The sequence below is a fragment of the Adiantum capillus-veneris genome, chromosome 5 (assembly GCF_014529385.1).
Source record: "Adiantum capillus-veneris isolate H3 chromosome 5, ASM1452938v2, whole genome shotgun sequence".
Taxonomy (NCBI): Eukaryota; Viridiplantae; Streptophyta; class Polypodiopsida; order Polypodiales; family Pteridaceae; genus Adiantum; species Adiantum capillus-veneris.
In genome coordinates, this window is record NC_140935.1 from 100,839,258 (window position 1) to 100,857,077 (window position 17,820).

General features: G+C 45.1%; 2 protein-coding genes across 2 annotated transcripts; both read right to left on the bottom strand.

The window, feature by feature from the left end:
• Window positions 1–10,411: 10,411 nt before the first annotated feature.
• On the bottom strand, window positions 10,412–10,905 carry LOC147457822 (uncharacterized). The gene has a single exon (XM_086512611.1). The coding sequence runs from the start codon at window positions 10,903–10,905 to the stop codon at window positions 10,633–10,635; it is 273 nt and encodes a 90-aa protein (XP_086368737.1). The 3' UTR covers window positions 10,412–10,632.
• Window positions 10,906–11,897: 992 nt separating this feature from the next.
• On the bottom strand, window positions 11,898–13,394 carry LOC147457823 (uncharacterized). The gene has a single exon (XM_086513366.1). The coding sequence runs from the start codon at window positions 13,392–13,394 to the stop codon at window positions 11,898–11,900; it is 1,497 nt and encodes a 498-aa protein (XP_086369492.1).
• Between the last annotated feature and the right edge of the window lie 4,426 nt (window positions 13,395–17,820).

Here is a 17,820-nt window from a genome sequence, read left to right on the forward strand (position 1 = left end):
ACAAGCCCTTCTTTCGTGGGTTTCTTGTCACTCTTCAAAAACAAGATTAGGAATCAACACGCCCAAGAGGACTTGGGTTCGTGCGACCTCAACGACCAAAAAAAAAAATGTGGTTCTTTCCTTGAGTGATACACAACACTGCCAAAGCTCTGATACCAATGTAAGGTGCATCGGAAGTGAATATTGAACTTTGCTCAAGATGAGTGCTCCGAACTGTGCTCAAGTTCCTTTTACTTACGAAAGGGAGAGCCTTCCGTTCCTTTAGTGAGAGATTGCAAGTGATCACAAACAAAGTGAATAGACACTATGAATGAAGGTGCTGAGAGAGAGAGAGAGAGAGAGAGAGAGAGAGAGAGAAAGAGAGAGAGAGAGAGAGAGAGAGAGAGAAGAGAGAGAGAAGATACGACAACAGAAAGTGCAACCCTCCTCCGAAGGCCCCACTCTCGGCGGCTCTACTTATGAATGCAGAAATCTCCGCACCCCCGCTTGCCGACGACGATGCCCGACGACGAGAGGCTGAACCAGAGAATGCTGGGAAATCTGAGGATCTTTATCTGCTGAATTCTGACTCTATGTCGGTGACGATGTCGATGACGACGATGCGACGAAGGCGCGCTGAAAACGCAGATGCTGAAATCTGCGTTTTCCGGGCTGAATCTGCAAACTACGCTAGATCTGACCGTGCGGCGAGGATCTGCTGTGGGAAGTGAGATCTGCGAGGTTCGGGGGTTCTACTACGAAAACTGACTGCTGAAAACTGAAAACACTGAGTCTAGGGCTTATTCCGTCGCGAAGATCTGCAAACCAAAAACGCTAGGGGCTGAATTTTTGTCCTTGTTGCAAAAACACTAGGAATCTGTTGTTCTGTTGTTGCCGGGCTGCTCTGCAATGCAAAAACGCCAAGGCTGATCTGGTTACTGTCGTCGCCAAAAAATTGCACTTGCTAAAACGTTGGCTGATCTGATGCAAAAACGTTAGGTTCTTAGATGGCTGAAATTGCTAGGTCTACTGCGGGTGTTGGTCTTGCTGAGAAGTTGCCTGTTGAGCAAGGTGCTCCTGCTGCCTCTTCTGCCAGAAAGTGCTAGCGCTAGGTTTCTATTTATACAACTTAGCAAAATTGCCCTACCTACTTTCCAACAAAAGTTACTTAAAAATAATAAGTGAAAAATGTCAAAAATAGGGAAAATAGGTCTCGCATAAAGGCGCTGACAAAAATACAGGAAACGATCACGAATGAAACACTCGAACAATGCGTACTGACTAATTATTCGTACACATAATACTTCCTGTGGGGGTTCTTTGGACCTAGGCTCAAGAGCCAAGATCGGCTCTTCGTGAGGGATCGAATCTGAAATGAGGTTAGCTTCACTAGAGAAAGGATCAACTAACACATCATTCTTGTGAACAATCACATCATCTTTATCTTGCAAATCATCATGCTTGTGAGAAATCACAGCTTGATCATGCAAATCATCATGCTATCCCTTTTCCTAGGCATGACATATTGTACGTTGAGTACGTTTCACCCATGAATGAGCACGAATGTATGTAGATTGTTCATGAAAAGCTGAAAAGTATGCATTCAAGCAAGTCATATTTCATGTGCTCTTCCTACGGCACATGAAAGTATGAGCACCAAGCATGGGCATTTCCGTTGTGAATTGCCACAGTTGATTGATTTAGATCAGAAACGCAAGATTCGATCTCATTGTTTGCGTGTGTGTGGTGAACGGTTTGACACTCCGTCTATTTGTTCATCTACATTGCGTGCACAGTCTTTTAGGAAGACTAGATTTTTTCCAGTCACTTTTCTTGGAATGGGTATGTTCATGTTTTTGTGTTGGAAGTGGTTTTAGGAATTTTCAGCCATAGAGATTCTTGAAGAAGAAAGAAGCATGACTCTAGACGAAGTTGAAGCATTGAAGGAGCCACAGAAGACTTTGTGTCGCTTTCGGCGCCGCCCAAAGAAGTAAGCGTTGTAGACCTTTATGAAGTTCAAGTATCTCACGACCCACACATCAAAGTGGGCCGACGAAGAGTCCTTTCCAGGATTCCGGATATTGTTGACGATCTCCCTTGACGCCATACAGTTCGGTACCAGTACCTCACTTTGAAAAGGAGGGGATGTCACGTGACACATCCAACCCTATGTGTCCGTGGACAAGCTACATCATGACCAGGGATCAGTTCAGTCAAGTCAGTCTAGAATAGGAAGTGATCTAGCACTTTTGTGAGTCTGTTCGCAGACCGTGCATTTCCAAACACTTAGATTAGATGCATATCCTCCGGTTGCACACAACATGATCATCAACATTACCATCAAAATTCATCAGATCCCATCAGTAGCATTTTTACAGAGCATAGACCTATTTTCCCTATTTTTGACATTTTTCACTTATTATTTTCAAGTGACTTTTGTTGGAAAATAGGTAGGGCAATTTTGCCAAGTTGTATAAATAGAAACCTAGCTCTAGCACTTTCTGGCAGAAGAGGCAACAGGAGCACCTTGCTCAACAGGCAACTTCTCAGCAAGGCAAACACCCGCAATAGACCTAGCATTTTCAGCCATCTGAGAACCTAGCGGTTTTGCATCAGATCAGCCTGCGTTTTTGCAAGTGCAGTTTCTTGGGGACAACAGTAACCAGAGTAGCCCGACAACAGCAGGACAACAGATTCCTAGCGTTTTTGCAACAAGGACAAGAATTCAACCCCTAGCGTTTTTGGTTTTCAGATCAACCTCAACATTTTTACAGATCTTTGCGACGGAATCAGCCGTAGACTCAGCGTTTTCAGTTTTCAGTAGTCAGTTTCCACAGTAGAACCCCCAAACCTCGTAGATCTCACTTTCCGCAGCAGATCCTCGCCGCACGGTCAAATCCAGCGTAGTTTGCAGATTCAGCCCAGAAAATGCAGATTTCAGCATCTGTGTTTTCAGCGCGTCGTCGTCGCATCGTCGTCATCGACATCGTCACCGACATAGAGTCAGAATTCAGCAGATAAAGATTTGCAGATTTCAGCCCTTAGCATTCTCAGATTTCAGCCCGTCTCATCGTCGTCCTCATTGTTGTCGACATCGTCGGCAAGTCCAAGCATTGTAGAGATTTGTGCAATCATAAGTAGACCGCTCTCGCCATAGGGTGTGGGGCCTTCGGAGGAGGGTTTGACAACTTTCTGTTGTCGTATTCTTCTCTCTCTATCTCTCAGTCTCAGCACCTTCATTCATAGTGTCTATTCACTTTGTTTGTGATCACTTGCAATCTCACATTAAAGGAACGAAAGGCTTTCAAGAGCTTTTGGCGTTTATCCATGCTCTTTCAGTGGCGGCATTACCTACTGAGCGGATTTACTTCTTTTGACCATTAGAGTTTACGCTACTTCTTGTCACAGAAGCAGCTATCGGAAAAGCAGATGCGGTGGGCGAACATCTTGTCACAATTTCACTTCCAGATTGTCCATGTTCAGGGACATAAGAATTTGGTGGCAGATGCCTTGACATAAGAATTTGGTGGCAGATGCCTTGTCTCGGAAACCGTTGGTTCTGGCTATTTCCGCGACATCATAGGAGCTTCGAGGATATGTTCGACCAGTATGCCACAGATCTAGATTTTGCAGACGTTTTCACACGGATATGGGATGGGGAGTCAATAGCGGGATATTCCATTCGGGATGCTACTTGACGAGGAAAACCATGTTGTGCGTCACACAGCCGTTGAGGGAAAAGGTTATGACTGAATGTCACTGTCCGCCTTTTACGGGTATCGCGGCATTGCTACCACCATGAAAGGGGTAGAGAGATACTTCTTTTGGCCGAGGCTTAGGAAGGATATGGACGAGTTTGTGCGCAGTTGCTTGGTATGCCAGAAGGTCAAGTTTGACAGGCATAAAGCACAAGGATTGTTACAGCCTTTGCTCATACCCACTCGTCCCTGGGAAAGTATTGCAATGGATTTCATTTTTGATCTTCTGAGAACACAGAGTAGTCACGATGGTATTTGGATTGTTATTGATAGATTTAGCAAGCTGGCTCATTTCATTACAGCGAAGAAAACAACCAAGCCGGATCACTTAGCGAGACTGTTTGTGGCCCAGATTTTCAGATTACATGGCATGCCTGAGATGATTATCTCCGATAGGGACCCCATATTTACGAGTTTGTTTTGGAAGGCAATTTGGGAGAAAATTGGCACGCGGTTGCAGTTCTCGTCATCTTTCCATTCGTAGATTGACGGGCAATCTGAGACTGCCAATTCAGTGGTTTTAGATTTATTGAAGTCTTATATCTCGGTGGAATTTGCCTACAATAACACGATACACTCTTCGACGGGGAAGGCGCCATTTGAGATCGTTGAAGGTGCTGCGAAGGTTCTATAGACCCTTCCTAAGCACGAAAGATAAGATTTTTGAAGCTGATGAGTACACGCGCGACTTAGACACGACTTTTGCCAAGGTCCGCGAGGCTTTGCAAAAATCTCAAGAAAGAAAGAAAGAGGTAGCGGATCGCCATTGTCGCGATTTGATATTGAAGGAGTATGATTGGGTGCTCTTACGTTTTGAGAAGGCACGCCTGAGAAAGAAGAAGGGAAAGGAGAGGCATTTTCCAAAGCTTAGTATGCGATACCATGGACCTTTCCAGATCTCTGGAAAGATCAACGATGTCTTCTTCCGAGTGAAACTGCCTGACACTTGGAGGATTCACAATGCATTTCATGTGAGTCTCTTGAAACCTTTTAAAGGTGATGTGCCTGATGATGGGGAGCTCGATGAGCAACCAGAAGTGGAGGAAAACGAGGAGATCCTTGTTCATGAACAGATTTTCGCACATAAGGACACAAAGAATAAGGGTGAAGTAAGAAGGCGAATCTTGGTTAAATTCAAGAACTATCCTGCATTGGATGCGAAGTGGAGGGAGGAGGAGGACCTAGCAGATACTTCTGAGATTGTGAACCTTTACTTTGAAGCTTTTGGTTTAACATAGTCTATTCCAAATGGAACCCAGAATTCAGCTTGGCTGTAGATCTGGTACAGTGGGATGCACAAGAGGGGAGTTACTCCGCTCCTTTGTCAACAGATGCCTCGAAGTTTTTTTGAATACTAGAGTCACTGATGTCTCTTTGAGCTTCAGGGATACTGAGAGCTGACAATATTCTGCTGTATGACTTTATCAAATGGAATTCCGGAATATGAACCTGATTTGTTCTTGACTTGTTTTTAAGTGCAGGAACTGATAAACGAAATGATTGCAACATTTTGGTCTAAATGATCTCGAATAGACATGGTTGTAATAGGGGTTAGTTAATCAGGCATCGATGAGGTCCTGAGTGGATCTAGATGCGATTGCTAACTACATTGCCGATAAATCATGGTCTAAGATCCAAATGAATGTTGAATGTCTTGTGATGTGGTGTGATGTGACTGTCGATTGGTACATGTGCTAGATGTGTGTTCCTAGTGCGTAGGCACTAACATTCAGTGTTTTTTTTTTCGACACACCATAGGGCCCACAGGGGGACGTGCTTATCCCTTCCAAATATTAGCCATGTTACATGGTCGAGCAAGGGCCGCGTACCATCGGGCAAGAGCCACGTGTAGGCATCACCATGGCCACCTAATTGATGCACCACATGCTGGGAACGACGGAGAGAACTCGTAGCAACCAGCTAGGAACCTCCTCCTCGGGTGACCCACCCCAGGAGGAGGATGCACTCGAGTGTCCAAGGGCAAGAGCCCTAGCAACGTGAACACCAGGTGAGCACAAGGTGTCCCTCTAGAGTGTGACCCAACGGAGGATTTGAACCCACAACCCATAGGTTGAGAGGCCAAAGCCTTATCGTTAGACCAACTCTTTGGGACACTAACATTCAGTGTTTGCCAAGGCAGTTTATGGCTTCTATCTGTTTTGCAGGCGTAATCGAGGGTGATTACAATGCTTTCAAGAGGGGGGCATGCCACAAACTGGTGATGTGGCTCCCCAGTGCACACACACACACACACCCCTGGTGCACCCACATTTGGCTGGCTACTACGGATGGGAATGGTGACGTGGTTGATCGTACGACAGCCTGGGAATTACGAAAAAGCTGACACGTGGCCTGCTGTATGGATCTCCGCGTTTTGCGGTAGCAGCAGGAAAGCAACACCGAATTGCTTTTTCTACGCTAGATGTGAAAGAGAGATACTTTTGCTTTATTTTATTAATGCATAAAAGAGAAAGAGAGAGAAAGAGCTTTTGCTTTATTTTCCCCAGAGCTTTTGACTTTCAACTTTTGGGGCTTTGCTTTTGGCATCCCTTGTACTCTTTAAATATGTGAGCAGGCCTCTCACAACTCAGAGCCTCTGGACACACAGTATGAGTGTTAGTGCCTATCCGCACTCTTGTACTTTGAACTCAGATTAATACAAAAAGAAATACCGAAAGGGCGCCAGTCTTTGGGGCCAATAACTCTAGGTACGAAACTTCGTCGGGCGAGTGTCGAATAAATTGTGAATTGTGAACTGTTTTGAAGTGGTTATTGGATGTTGTCGCGGTAGATTCTTGACTTGGGAGTTCCCAAGTCTGTTACAGGTAAGACCGGGACGTGTGATTTGTCGCGAGAGGAAGTGTGCGCAAGAATGTCAGCGCTGAAGCGTTTCTCTGCAAGGATCGGTCGTACAGATTGTTTCATTGGCTTCATTTGATAAGTTATCCTTTGGTTATTTGGTTAATGAATACCAGGTCACCCCCTTTTGGCCGGCCACCTAAGTTTGGGGCGGGCATGTAGCTTAACTTAAAAATTTTAAGGTGCAATACTAAAGTCTAGCCAACGTAAGAATCCAGCGTACAAATTCAGCCAGCAAAAAAAAAAAAAAAAAAAACGTCAAGCGTTGCCGCCTGGGGGAGTTTCTGACGCTTGATGGATTGCTACTCAAGAGGTGCCCTTTGCTGCCTAACGGGTGCGACCCATCGCGATGTGCTTTTACTGGAAAGTGTGAGAGCGCTGATGGCCAATAGGTGCAAACCCAAAGGAAGGGAGCAATACTTTTCTAGGTACGCCGTACACACACATCACACCGATGTCCGTTATATTTATAGTATGAAACAAATCAAATACGAGTTACCTCATAGATTCGTAGTAGTCGTGTGTGTACCATATTTTTGTTGTTGCCATACAACTTACGAAGTGAGGATTGCGGGAAGGGTAGGCAACGGCGAGGTTAGGTAAACGCCAAGTCCAGAGGCCCGGGAATTTTTTTGCTTTGATAACACTGTGAAGAACACGCTTACTATGTGTGTTTGTTCATACTTAGACTTAGATGAAAACTGAACTCGGAACAAAACTTGATAATAAGAGACTGAATGTGTTTGATTGATTGAAATGTGTTACAAGGGAGTTCTTATATAGAATTTGAAGAGACGATGAAGAGACATGACCATAGGTCAAAAGACACGACTCTAGGCCAATAGTCGTGTCCCTCTGCTGTAGAGTCGCGACCATTCGGCGTAGAGGTGCAACCATTCGTTGAAGAGGCATGGTGAATAGCTATTCACCGAATAGGTGCGATTCTTGGGCGAAGAGGCACATCCTTTCGAGAACAAGGACTTTGATTTGGTACGTCTTTGTATCTGCAAAAGAACCAAGCGAGAAAGGTAATACAAACATAAAGAATACGTCACAATCATGACATGTTTTGTAGATGTAATTGCGGACGATTACTCTTCTTTCAAGAGGGGGAGAATGCACTAATTACTGACGTGTCAACCATTGAAGACCAAGGGTGTTTGAACTCCTTGAGCCTAATTCTAACCAACCTACACGGACGAGGGGCCTAAAACATAGCAGAGGAAGAAAATACCAACTTACTGAAGATGGCGGAGGGGCCTAAAATACAAAAGGGGTTAGGATTAAAAATTATAACCCAACCAACTTACAGATCATTGGTCAAGGGGCTTAAACCCTAAAATAAAGCAGGGTGTAAACCCTAAAATAAAGCAAGGTGCTTGCTTTTGAACTAGATGCTTGTTGATGTCACAAACTGCTGACGTGTTACACCACTGAAGAACGGAGCAACATGTAAATTCAAACCGAGGGGTCTAAACCCTAAGAGAAGCAGCAGAAGAAGTTCCAACCAACTTACGATTCCCGTTCGATGGGGCCTAGAGTAAAGCAGATCAACACACATACACACACACAAAGCGTAAAAGCTGATGACATGGCAATTTGTACGGAATTTTTGAATTTTGCGTTGACCATGCTAACGTGGCAGCACTACGGAATTTTGCGTTTTGCGCTAACAAGTGCCGACACAGCGGTGTACGGAATTCCTTGTTTTGTGTTGGCAGCTTTTGGACCAGATGCTTTTGAGTTTGAAGCTTTTCATGTAATTGCTTTTCATAGGCCGAGGGCCTTTAAATATGCGCAGAGGGCTCAGTCTTTGGAATCTTTTGAGTGAAGGTGCAAAGCGCGAGTATCGGTATTGTACCGAGTTCAAGCAATATAAATAAATACTGAAAGGGGCGCCAGGGTTTGGGGCCAATGCTCTCTTAGGTGCAAAACTCTGCCACTCCATGTCTCACGTGTCGTGCATCTCTTTCAGTTTAGTGTTGTTTGAAGTGCTAAAGCTAGGCTCATCTATTCTTTTTCGTTTGCACATGGTGCCACTAATGCGTTTCATGTGAAATGCTTTTGGATAGGCCAAGGGCCTTTAAATATGTTGTGTGGGCTCTCTTTGTGGCATTCTACTATGTGGAGAAGCAGAGTTGAGTTCCTAGAGCTTGTACTTTGTGGAAGCAATATAAAGAAATACCATAAGGGGCGCCAGGGTTTGGGGCTAGTGCCTTTTGGGAGTGGAACTCGCCACTCCATCTCTCTCACATGGGTTCTCTCTCTTTCAATTCAATTGTTGTTTAGTGCCAAAAGTCTGTCCAGTCGGTTCTTTTCAGTTGGCACGTGGTGTCTTCTCGTTACAGCCCCTGTGCTCCCGCTAGATCAAGGCTCTGTATCCCACACACTACACGCTCACTTGTGCTACAACTTGCTAAGATTGAGTATCACCTGCGTTGCACACCTACACAAATCAACTTGTGGGTGTAGCCTGCTGCCCTCAATGTACCTATCGAGCAAGTGATAAATAGCTCAAAGTGCCATGGACGGCAATGGGCATCAAATAGGACATGGTGCGAGGGACGAACAACCGGTGAAATGAAAGTCAAAGAATTGTCCATCCCTCTCAATTAACACTTTTGAAGCACACTCCAATGGAGACCCTCTCATCGGATGTGTCAACGGAGGGACATGCTCATAAGGGCACCCTCATGCATAAACAGAGGCAGAGAGAAAAATAACACACATCAAACATCCATGCGACGACCCCTAGCATCAACCTCCACAAGAGAGAATCCATGTGCAACAAGAACGAAGAGAAACTCACCAGAGTATTGCCATCGGCTTGCATGTGCCCCCCTTGCTCTCCCCTCTTGCTAGTTGTGTCCCATACCATTGTAGGTAAGAGTTTAAAGCACCTATCACGCTAGGCCATTACGGCCCCATGAGCTCTAATGGTTTTTTACAAATTACCATGTCGTATATACAAGCAAGGTTACAAGTCCCTCGTTGGATCCATCCTACACACATGACATGACACAAGCCATACTCACACAAAGGCATGGAGAGCGGACATCAGACTCACCTCCCAACCATAGAGCCAATACGGGGCTCACCCCCCCGAGCTTGGGAGCCTGTAGCTAACAAGTTAGCCTCTACCACAAGGGCTGGTGTCCTACCACAAGCCCACATCCAACAGGTGTGTAGGGAGAGCTACCAGGGTCCAGGGCGTAGAGTCCAAGTGTGACATAGCTACCTCTCATGGAACAAAATCAAATCCTGTTAACAGGACATGACAGCGTAGAAACACCAACGTCTTGTCATCACACAAGATGTCTTACAAATGAGGCCTCAATCCTATTTATAGAACTTCTTGATGGCCCTTCTTAACCTCACTTCAACTAAAGATACATTCACACAAGGTCAATTCACACTGGCCAGACCTAGCTCGGGTGCCCATCCTAATGTCTAGGGACACAACACTTTCCCTCTTTGTCCATCATTGAGTTCATGTTGTCGTTGACACACTTTCAATTGGAGACCCAGCTTCAGCTGCGATGAGCTTTGCTCTTCATTTCTCTGATCGCAACCAGGAGGAGGACAAACCAAGGTGGAAAGGTACGTAGTGTACGGTATGGTTTAGGTACGTACGGAACGTACTTCCGTACTGAACCAACCTTTAGGTACGTGATAGGTACGTACCATTTGTAAAAAAAGACAATTACACTATATTTAAGTTCACAGACCTTTCAAAATTCAGCCTCATTAACAATGCAATGCTTAAAATGAACATATTGATCAAAAAACTTAATGACTCAAGATTCAATACTCAATGAGAAAACCAATGACCATAAATCATAAGACCAAATAACAACTACAAAGTTCAAACATCATGTCCATGGCATTAGCCAGAAGTGGGCATATACCATACAAACTGAATCAAGATCCAAAACAAAGTACTGTGAAATACTACAATGCCATAATAACAATAAAAGTCTGCTGCAGCCTGTCCTCCAAAGCATGAAGTCACCAGTGTGCACTAAGACGTGCGGCCTCAAAAGTCTGTGTCAGATGCGGAAGATGAATCGTCGGTAGAGAGCAAGCCCCAATCATCAAGGACATTGCCCTCCTCATCAAACTCAGGGTCAGGCTCAGCATATGTCAACTCTGGTACAAGCACCTCTGCACCACAAGCCTCCTCAGGCATATCAGCAATCTTTGCATGGATGAGCCGGACAGCTTCATTCGCTCGCCTGCGAATGGAGCGAATAGGAAGCTTCCCCCTGCGAATACTCTCTCGTCTCACAGTGTCTGGATCTCCTCCCATCGTGCGTAGAGGAAGGCTAAGAGCTCGTGCACGTGATCTAGTCACACGACGATCCACGCTCTCGAGCTCTCTATGCAGCTCTCTGAGAATTTGCTCCTACTCGTCTCTAATCTGTCGGTCCACCTCCTCTGGTCTAGGATCATCTACCATTTTCAGCTCTGTCGCATCAACCTGTTGAAGAGTAAAATAAAGTTAAACTGACTTATTTATGGCATATGCTTGCAGGTTGAGTTTACAGTGGCCAACATCAAGGTAATTACCTGTTTGAGTTGCCCCAAAGAATGGTAACTCCGCACGAGCCTCATGTTGGCTCTGCAATACACCAACTTCTCCAACTGAGAAGTGCTAAGGCGATTTCAAATCTTCGTGTGTATGAGAGAGTAAGCACTCCAATTGCGCTCACATGCTCCAGCCGAGCAATCCTGCTCAGTGATCAAGCAAGAGCGCAATCATCAGCAAGAGAGTGACAAGTGTCAAGTAATATAAAGATGAAGTTAGAAGTTTAAAATGATATATACAATGTAATCATGGATGACAGTTTCCTAACCTGGGAAAGGATACAAAGAGCAATGCGTGAGAGGTTGGGAAGACCAACTCTCCCATACGAGTGCCACCACGTCAAAGGATACTTTGTGGCTTCCTTCCTCAAAGAAACTGCTCTCGTGAAAGAAGCGCCAATGCCATTCATGTAGTTGGTGAATTCCTTGTCTATCCCAAGCTGATCTTCCTCTGAAAACATGAGCCCAACATACTCTGATTGTTTTGTGCTAAGCAAGGTATCACTCCATAGCTGTGGCGACCTGTAGAGAGGATGAAGCATGGCAGCCATCGCATGTATGGGACGGCTCATGAAAGTCCAGCGGCTCTCAACACATCCCAATAAATCCGATCGGTTGAAATATCAAAACAACTTGTCAATACAAGTTAACTGTTATAACTTAGACTTGATGGTTAAAATAGACAAGTTACAACCATTAGAACATGAGGAACCCTTACCGATCAATAGTCAACAGATCGCATTTGGAAACGTGGTCTTTCATCTGCATAAACAGATGATAGACTAGTCCCAAGGTCGATCCCTCCATATCCGTCAATCGAAGGAGGACGTAGATTGGCTTGAGTGCCACTGAAAGAGCGTGCACTTCATGCCAAAAGCTCTCATCAAGGATCCGCCTCTGCAAGTATTTTGTAGATTCATCTTGGGATCTTGACATGCCTCGCCATTTTGGATCCACCACTGTCTGTAGTAGTGGATCTCTAAGTTTGTAGAGCCTCTGTAAAACCAAGTAAATGTAGGCAAACCTGGTTTTTGAAGGTCGAACCATATCCAAAGTGCTATGGCTGCGGAAGATAGCAAGAGCTTGATGTTTCTTGCGAAAGAATGTGGTGACCTTGACTACATCTGCAACTATGGGCTGCACCCATGAAAGTTTGCCAATATCCTCCATGAGCAAATCCAAACAATGTGCAGCACATGGAGTCCACACTATGCCAGGAAAATGTTGCTCCACCATAAATCCCATTGCCTTGCAATTAGCTGCATTATCTGTCACCACCTGCACAACATTCTCCTTGCCAACCTCCTCTATGGCTGTTTTGATGTGACCAAAAATAAACTCAGCCGTGATCTTTTCCCCTAGTTTTCCTGCATCCACAGCACGCAAGAAATAGGTGCCCAAAGCAGAAGACACAAGAATATTGATTATGTGTCGTCTGCGTATGTCTGCCCAACCATCTGAGATAATGGTGCATCCAAACTCCTTCCATCCAGCTTTCACAGGCGTAAGCGCCTTGTCAATTAAGGCCTTTTGTTCATCTAACATAGTGGTGCACATCTTTGTGTAATCAAGACCTGTCCATGTCTTAGTAGGCTCCACCTGTGCAATGGCTTTTACCATTCTTTTCCACTGATCTGCGCACAAAACATTGAAAGATATGTTGCACTCAATAAGAGTGCGACATGTCTCCATCTCTGCCACCCTCTGACGCTCTTTCACCCAAGCCTGAGAAGAGATGCGACTAGGCAAAGTGGTCTGCGTTGATGTTTTAGATGTACCTTTTTCACGTGGCAAGGAATCCTCACCTTCACCACCAACACAAGCTCTCTTCCTGGAAGTAGGGGGTTGCATGGAGGCCGAACCTCCTCCAACCTCTGTCTCCGCACCTAAAGACTCAAGCTCTCTAACAAAAGCATCATGTAAAGCATCCCGTGTGCTGGGAGCACCTCTCAAAGCAGGAGCACCAACAGGAAAATACTTTTGAATAAGCTGCTCCCTCAAAGGTGGTGGTATTTTCTCACATGCACCAATCTGATCAGTGCACCCGATGCCTGTCAAGTGCTTTTTGACTCGCGTAATAGTGCTGGTGTATTGGTCCCCACAATACTTGCATTGCCATAAGCGTGTACCAGAACCTTGCTGAGAAGTGGTCGTGATGATCCTCAAAACATTGGTGTGGAGCAACCAGTTGGGGTTGGTTTTACGCGGCATAATGAATCCTGCACATTGCAAATGCAAAAGAGTGCACGCACATGAGAAGTACGGAGTGCGAGAGAAGAGTACGGAGTGCATGGTGGCTGAAGTAGTACCTTTTCACGCGCGTAGCTCGGCTCTGCAGGACTCTGTGCACTGCTCTGCAGACTTCTCTGTAACAGAACAGAGACTCTTTTGCTACAGTGGTCGATTAAAAAAGCCTAAGGCTTCCCCCCTTCACACTAATAAGCCTAACTGGAAGCGCTCCCTAGTGGAATTTGTCCGAGCAAAAAACGCCCAAATTTTTTTAATGCCGTACTGTACCGTACTGTACGTATTGTACCGTACGGAAAGGTACCGTACGTACGTACGGATTCTACCCTGGGACAAACTTGCTACCGCTTCATTGCCGACATGCATGCATTAGTGAAACTTGTTGTAATAGGGGTGAAAAAGAGTCTTGCCTTGAAAGTGAAGGCTATTGTGGTACAACAGAGAAAGGGAATACATTGAGGATATATCACACACAGTAGCTAAATAGTACATTCAATTGCATCGAGCTGTGGATAGAAGTTGCGGCTAGGAGCACATGTTTAGCAGCACTTGCAACGCTTTGCAACTGCAAAAAACAGGTTGTTGGGCGCTTGTAACCTGAGAAGGTGATATGCGTTGCTGGCTTCCAAGTAATTCAAGCAAAGTTGACTTGCAACTGACATCAGAGGTTCATCACAAGTACACCTTTTTGTTAAGTGCCATTGAGAGCCTCTATTCTAGACATGATTGAGCACACAACCACCAATGGATTCCTTGCACGTACAGACCATGCTCTTTCTAATTGAAGAAGTCAAACACGGAGAGGTTGGCAGAAATTTCGCCAACATCTATCATGAAGTACCCTTAATTCTATAATAATTTCCAAACCTTTTCAAATAAAAAAACATGGGGTTAGGCAAAGGACTTTAATGCCTCAACACACTACTCTCATTAGTGAGCGGGAATATTTGTAAGGCCACTAGGAACGGGTACTTCTAATGCGTCACATCAGATGGGTGACAGGGAGCATCAAGAACAAGTATTCGACCATCTGGGAACAGACATCTCTGATGCGTCATAGGATGGGTGACACAAAGCATCCCTAAGGAGATTGTATCGTAAGTTCGGTAGGAAAGGACTAAGGTGGGTGACGGGTGCATCGGAAAGCCGAATTGTGTTAGATTTGTGCACAAGGATGAGCAAGCACTTGAATGAAGAGGGGTTCAAAGGAGACTTTGAGAGAAAGCAGATGCTTCCCCGCGAGGAAGTCTATGTATGCATTGCATCTGTGCATGTGGTTGCATCCAAGGACGCATGGGAAATGCTGTGTAAGCATTGTTTTCAACTTATAAGGTTTTATTAAGTTTTTGGGTAGGTTCAGACCATTTTTAAAATAGGACGGCCGCCCACTTATCCACCCTTAAAATTAAAGAGGAGCAAATCAAAAGAAAAAGAAACCAGTGCTGCCTTTATGAAACCAAAACGTACGATCTCTCTCTCTCTCTCTCTCTCTCTCTCTCTCTCTCTCTCTCTCTCTCTCTCTCTCTCTCTCTCCTGCTGGCTGATGGCGCAAGCGATCCCTCCAGCTTTGGCGCCCCTCCTCCTCCCCTATTCCTACCGGCAAGGTGGCCCCTATTCTTGCCGGCTGCCAGGTGCAAGAAAAGCAGACTCTCTCTCACTCCCAGATGCTAGAAAAAGCCAGCGCTAACAAGAAGGATGGGCTGCCGTAGATTTCCGCCGTAAAGCTACCGCCGGTGATGCCCATGGCTGCCCCAAGTGTACGAGACGTCGCCAAGACCCAGCGTGCGAGTTCCATTGCGAAGAAGTGCCTACGGAAAGTGTCTCCATTGTGACAAGCTGTTGTTTTTCTCTGTTCAGAGAACACACCTCTTCTGTGTGTAGGATTGGAAGAGACGTTTCTTTGCAACGAGAACTTTTCCGGGAAATTGTTTTTTGAGAACCGAGCTGCATTTTGAGTGTTGAGATTGTGAAGGTAATGATTTTCATGTTATGATGTTTGAGTTTTTGATTGCAAGTGTACTTCCTCTTCGTGAGGGAGTAGGAGCAGAGGAAGGCATAAGCCTCTGCATGAGAAAGCGCTCTGAGGAACTAGAGCCAGATCAGCCCAAGGGTTTCGTACCCGAGTTTGGGAAGTAGATCCACGGATCCATGAGAGGTAGACTCTCGAGATGTCATCTGGAAGTTAAGATTCCCAAGGAAAGGATTTCACATCTAAGAAAGCAGAGTTGTTTTGCAAGAAGAGGACTCTGGGAACAGAGTTGCAAGGATGCCATGCCCGAAGTTTGGAAGGTGGGATCCAAAGGAGAGAACCTTAATTCTCTAGGATTTGGAATAGGGAACGAAGTTCCTTGGAATAGGGTTTTGCCCTAGGAATAGAAAGCTGAGTCTTTGGAATAGGGAACGAAGCTCCTTGGAATAGGGTTTTCCCCTAGGAATAGAAAGCTGAGGTTTCAAGGAACCATCAAGTCTTATTCTAGAACAAACGTGGTAATACGTTCGGTTTAAGTGCTTGTATAGACTTCTCCTCAGTAATAAAGATACTATCACTGGGGGGGGGGGGACCAAGCCATCTTCTGGTCCCCAGTATTGTGTCGATCTTCTCACTCTCTCTTTCTCTTTCTCTCTATTTCTCTCTGTATCCTTTGGCTTCAATATTAAGTGATAAATCCTATTTATCCGAGTATATTTTATATTGTTATGCGCTCCTTGGGATAGGGAATCTGTTCTTGATGGTGATTTTATTGAGAGCTCTATAATCAATGCACATTCTCCAAGATCGATCTTTCTTTAGTGGTGAACAAAAAGGAGAAGTGCTAGGTTGGATGAGACCCTTTTCTAAAACTTCTTATACTTGGTTCATTATTTCTTCATTTTGGGCTTGGCTAACTCGGTAAGGTGGTCCGTTCAGTGGTGTACTATCAAATCAATCGTATGATCTTTCCGACGAGGAGGAGATAACTCTCCTTGTACGCCTTCAGGAAAACAGTCAACTTGAGCTTGTAGAAATCCTTGCTCCTTTTCGAGGTCATACATATTTGACCTTTGATAATCATTCAGTTCTTGCAAAAAGATTATATTTCATGATTTGGAATTCCTTGGCCTGTCTTCTGGTGGTCTTTTTCAAGAATTCTATCCAGCTCTTTGTGCGAGTACAGGTTTCGTTTTTGCTCTCGTTTGTCCTTTCAACTCTCCTCCCGATCTAAGAGGAGAATCAATGGCCTTTCGCCATCTCGAGTAAATCTCATGAATCGGGTAGTTCTTCAGGTTTTTCGCAAATCTTGGGTCTCTGGAGTACTTGATCAATCTTTTCACACATGTGTCAACCCGTAGTTGACGTTTGTATTTCGCTTTGGCAAACTTTCCCGCCAAGAATTTGTCCAAATCTTCATTCTTTTCTTCAATTCTGGCACCGGATTTTCAACTTTTCTTTGCCTACCCACCGAGAGGTGTTATCTCTGTCAGATTCTTTGTGAGAACCCATGTGTAATCTCGGGTTCTTTATGGCTTATGCTGTGTGAGACAAAGCGATGAAGGCGGGAGCATGCTCGACGCGCGATGGAGTAGGGATGGGAGTTGCGCATAAGTTTGGGGTCGTCTTTCACAGTTAATGTCGATTGTTCTGTCGTGTTCTCCTCGAGAATCTGTGCGCGCTGCAGAAGGGACCGGATCCTCTGTAGAAGTAACAGGCAAGTGAGAAATCAATAGCAACACACAAAGGGATCGGATCCTTCGTAGAAGAAGAATCTTCCTGAGCTCTGATATCACTGTAACAGGCAAGTGAGAAATCAATAGCAACACACGAATAGAAACGTCAAAATCACTGAACTTTAATTGAGAGAGCCGACACGGCCCGATGTAGTTCCGTGCCTAGAGGTATTGGCCCCAAAGTCCCGCGCCCCTTTCGGCATCTCTTTATCATTAATCATTGCAATGTACAACTCCCGAGGGACCTTTGCTCTTAGACTCTGTGTCCAGATGTTGTGCAGTTTGACGCCAAATGCTGCGAGCGCAAATCGTAGAATTCCATACAGGCCACGTCAACGTCAGCAGCCAATGGAAAACACGGAAGCATCCGTACAACCCAAACACGTCATCACGTTCACATGATTTGGGCTTTTATTATTTATTTTAGTGTCCCCAAGGCCCCATCAGACGGGTTCCCTATAAGTTGGAACAACTGTCCGTTTTCTTGGTGGACATGCCACGCCATGATCTTGTGACAGAAGTCCTCTACTCTGATGGTGTTACTTTTTCTCCCTTGAGGCCAACTCTCTAGTGCTAGCAATAGTTGGCCCTGGCTTAAGTGGCTCCTTCAAATTTGCTTCTCTCCTTTCCGTAAGGCTATAATCAGAGGCTATTTAGTCCTACCAACTTCACCATTAATAGAGTA

Bases quoted from the DNA above. Each gene is read 5' to 3' on its own strand.
- LOC147457822 (XM_086512611.1), bottom strand. From the start codon at position 10,905: ATGGGAGGAGATCCAGACACTGTGAGACGAGAGAGTATTCGCAGGGGG.
- LOC147457823 (XM_086513366.1), bottom strand. From the start codon at position 13,394: ATGCCGCGTAAAACCAACCCCAACTGGTTGCTCCACACCAATGTTTTG.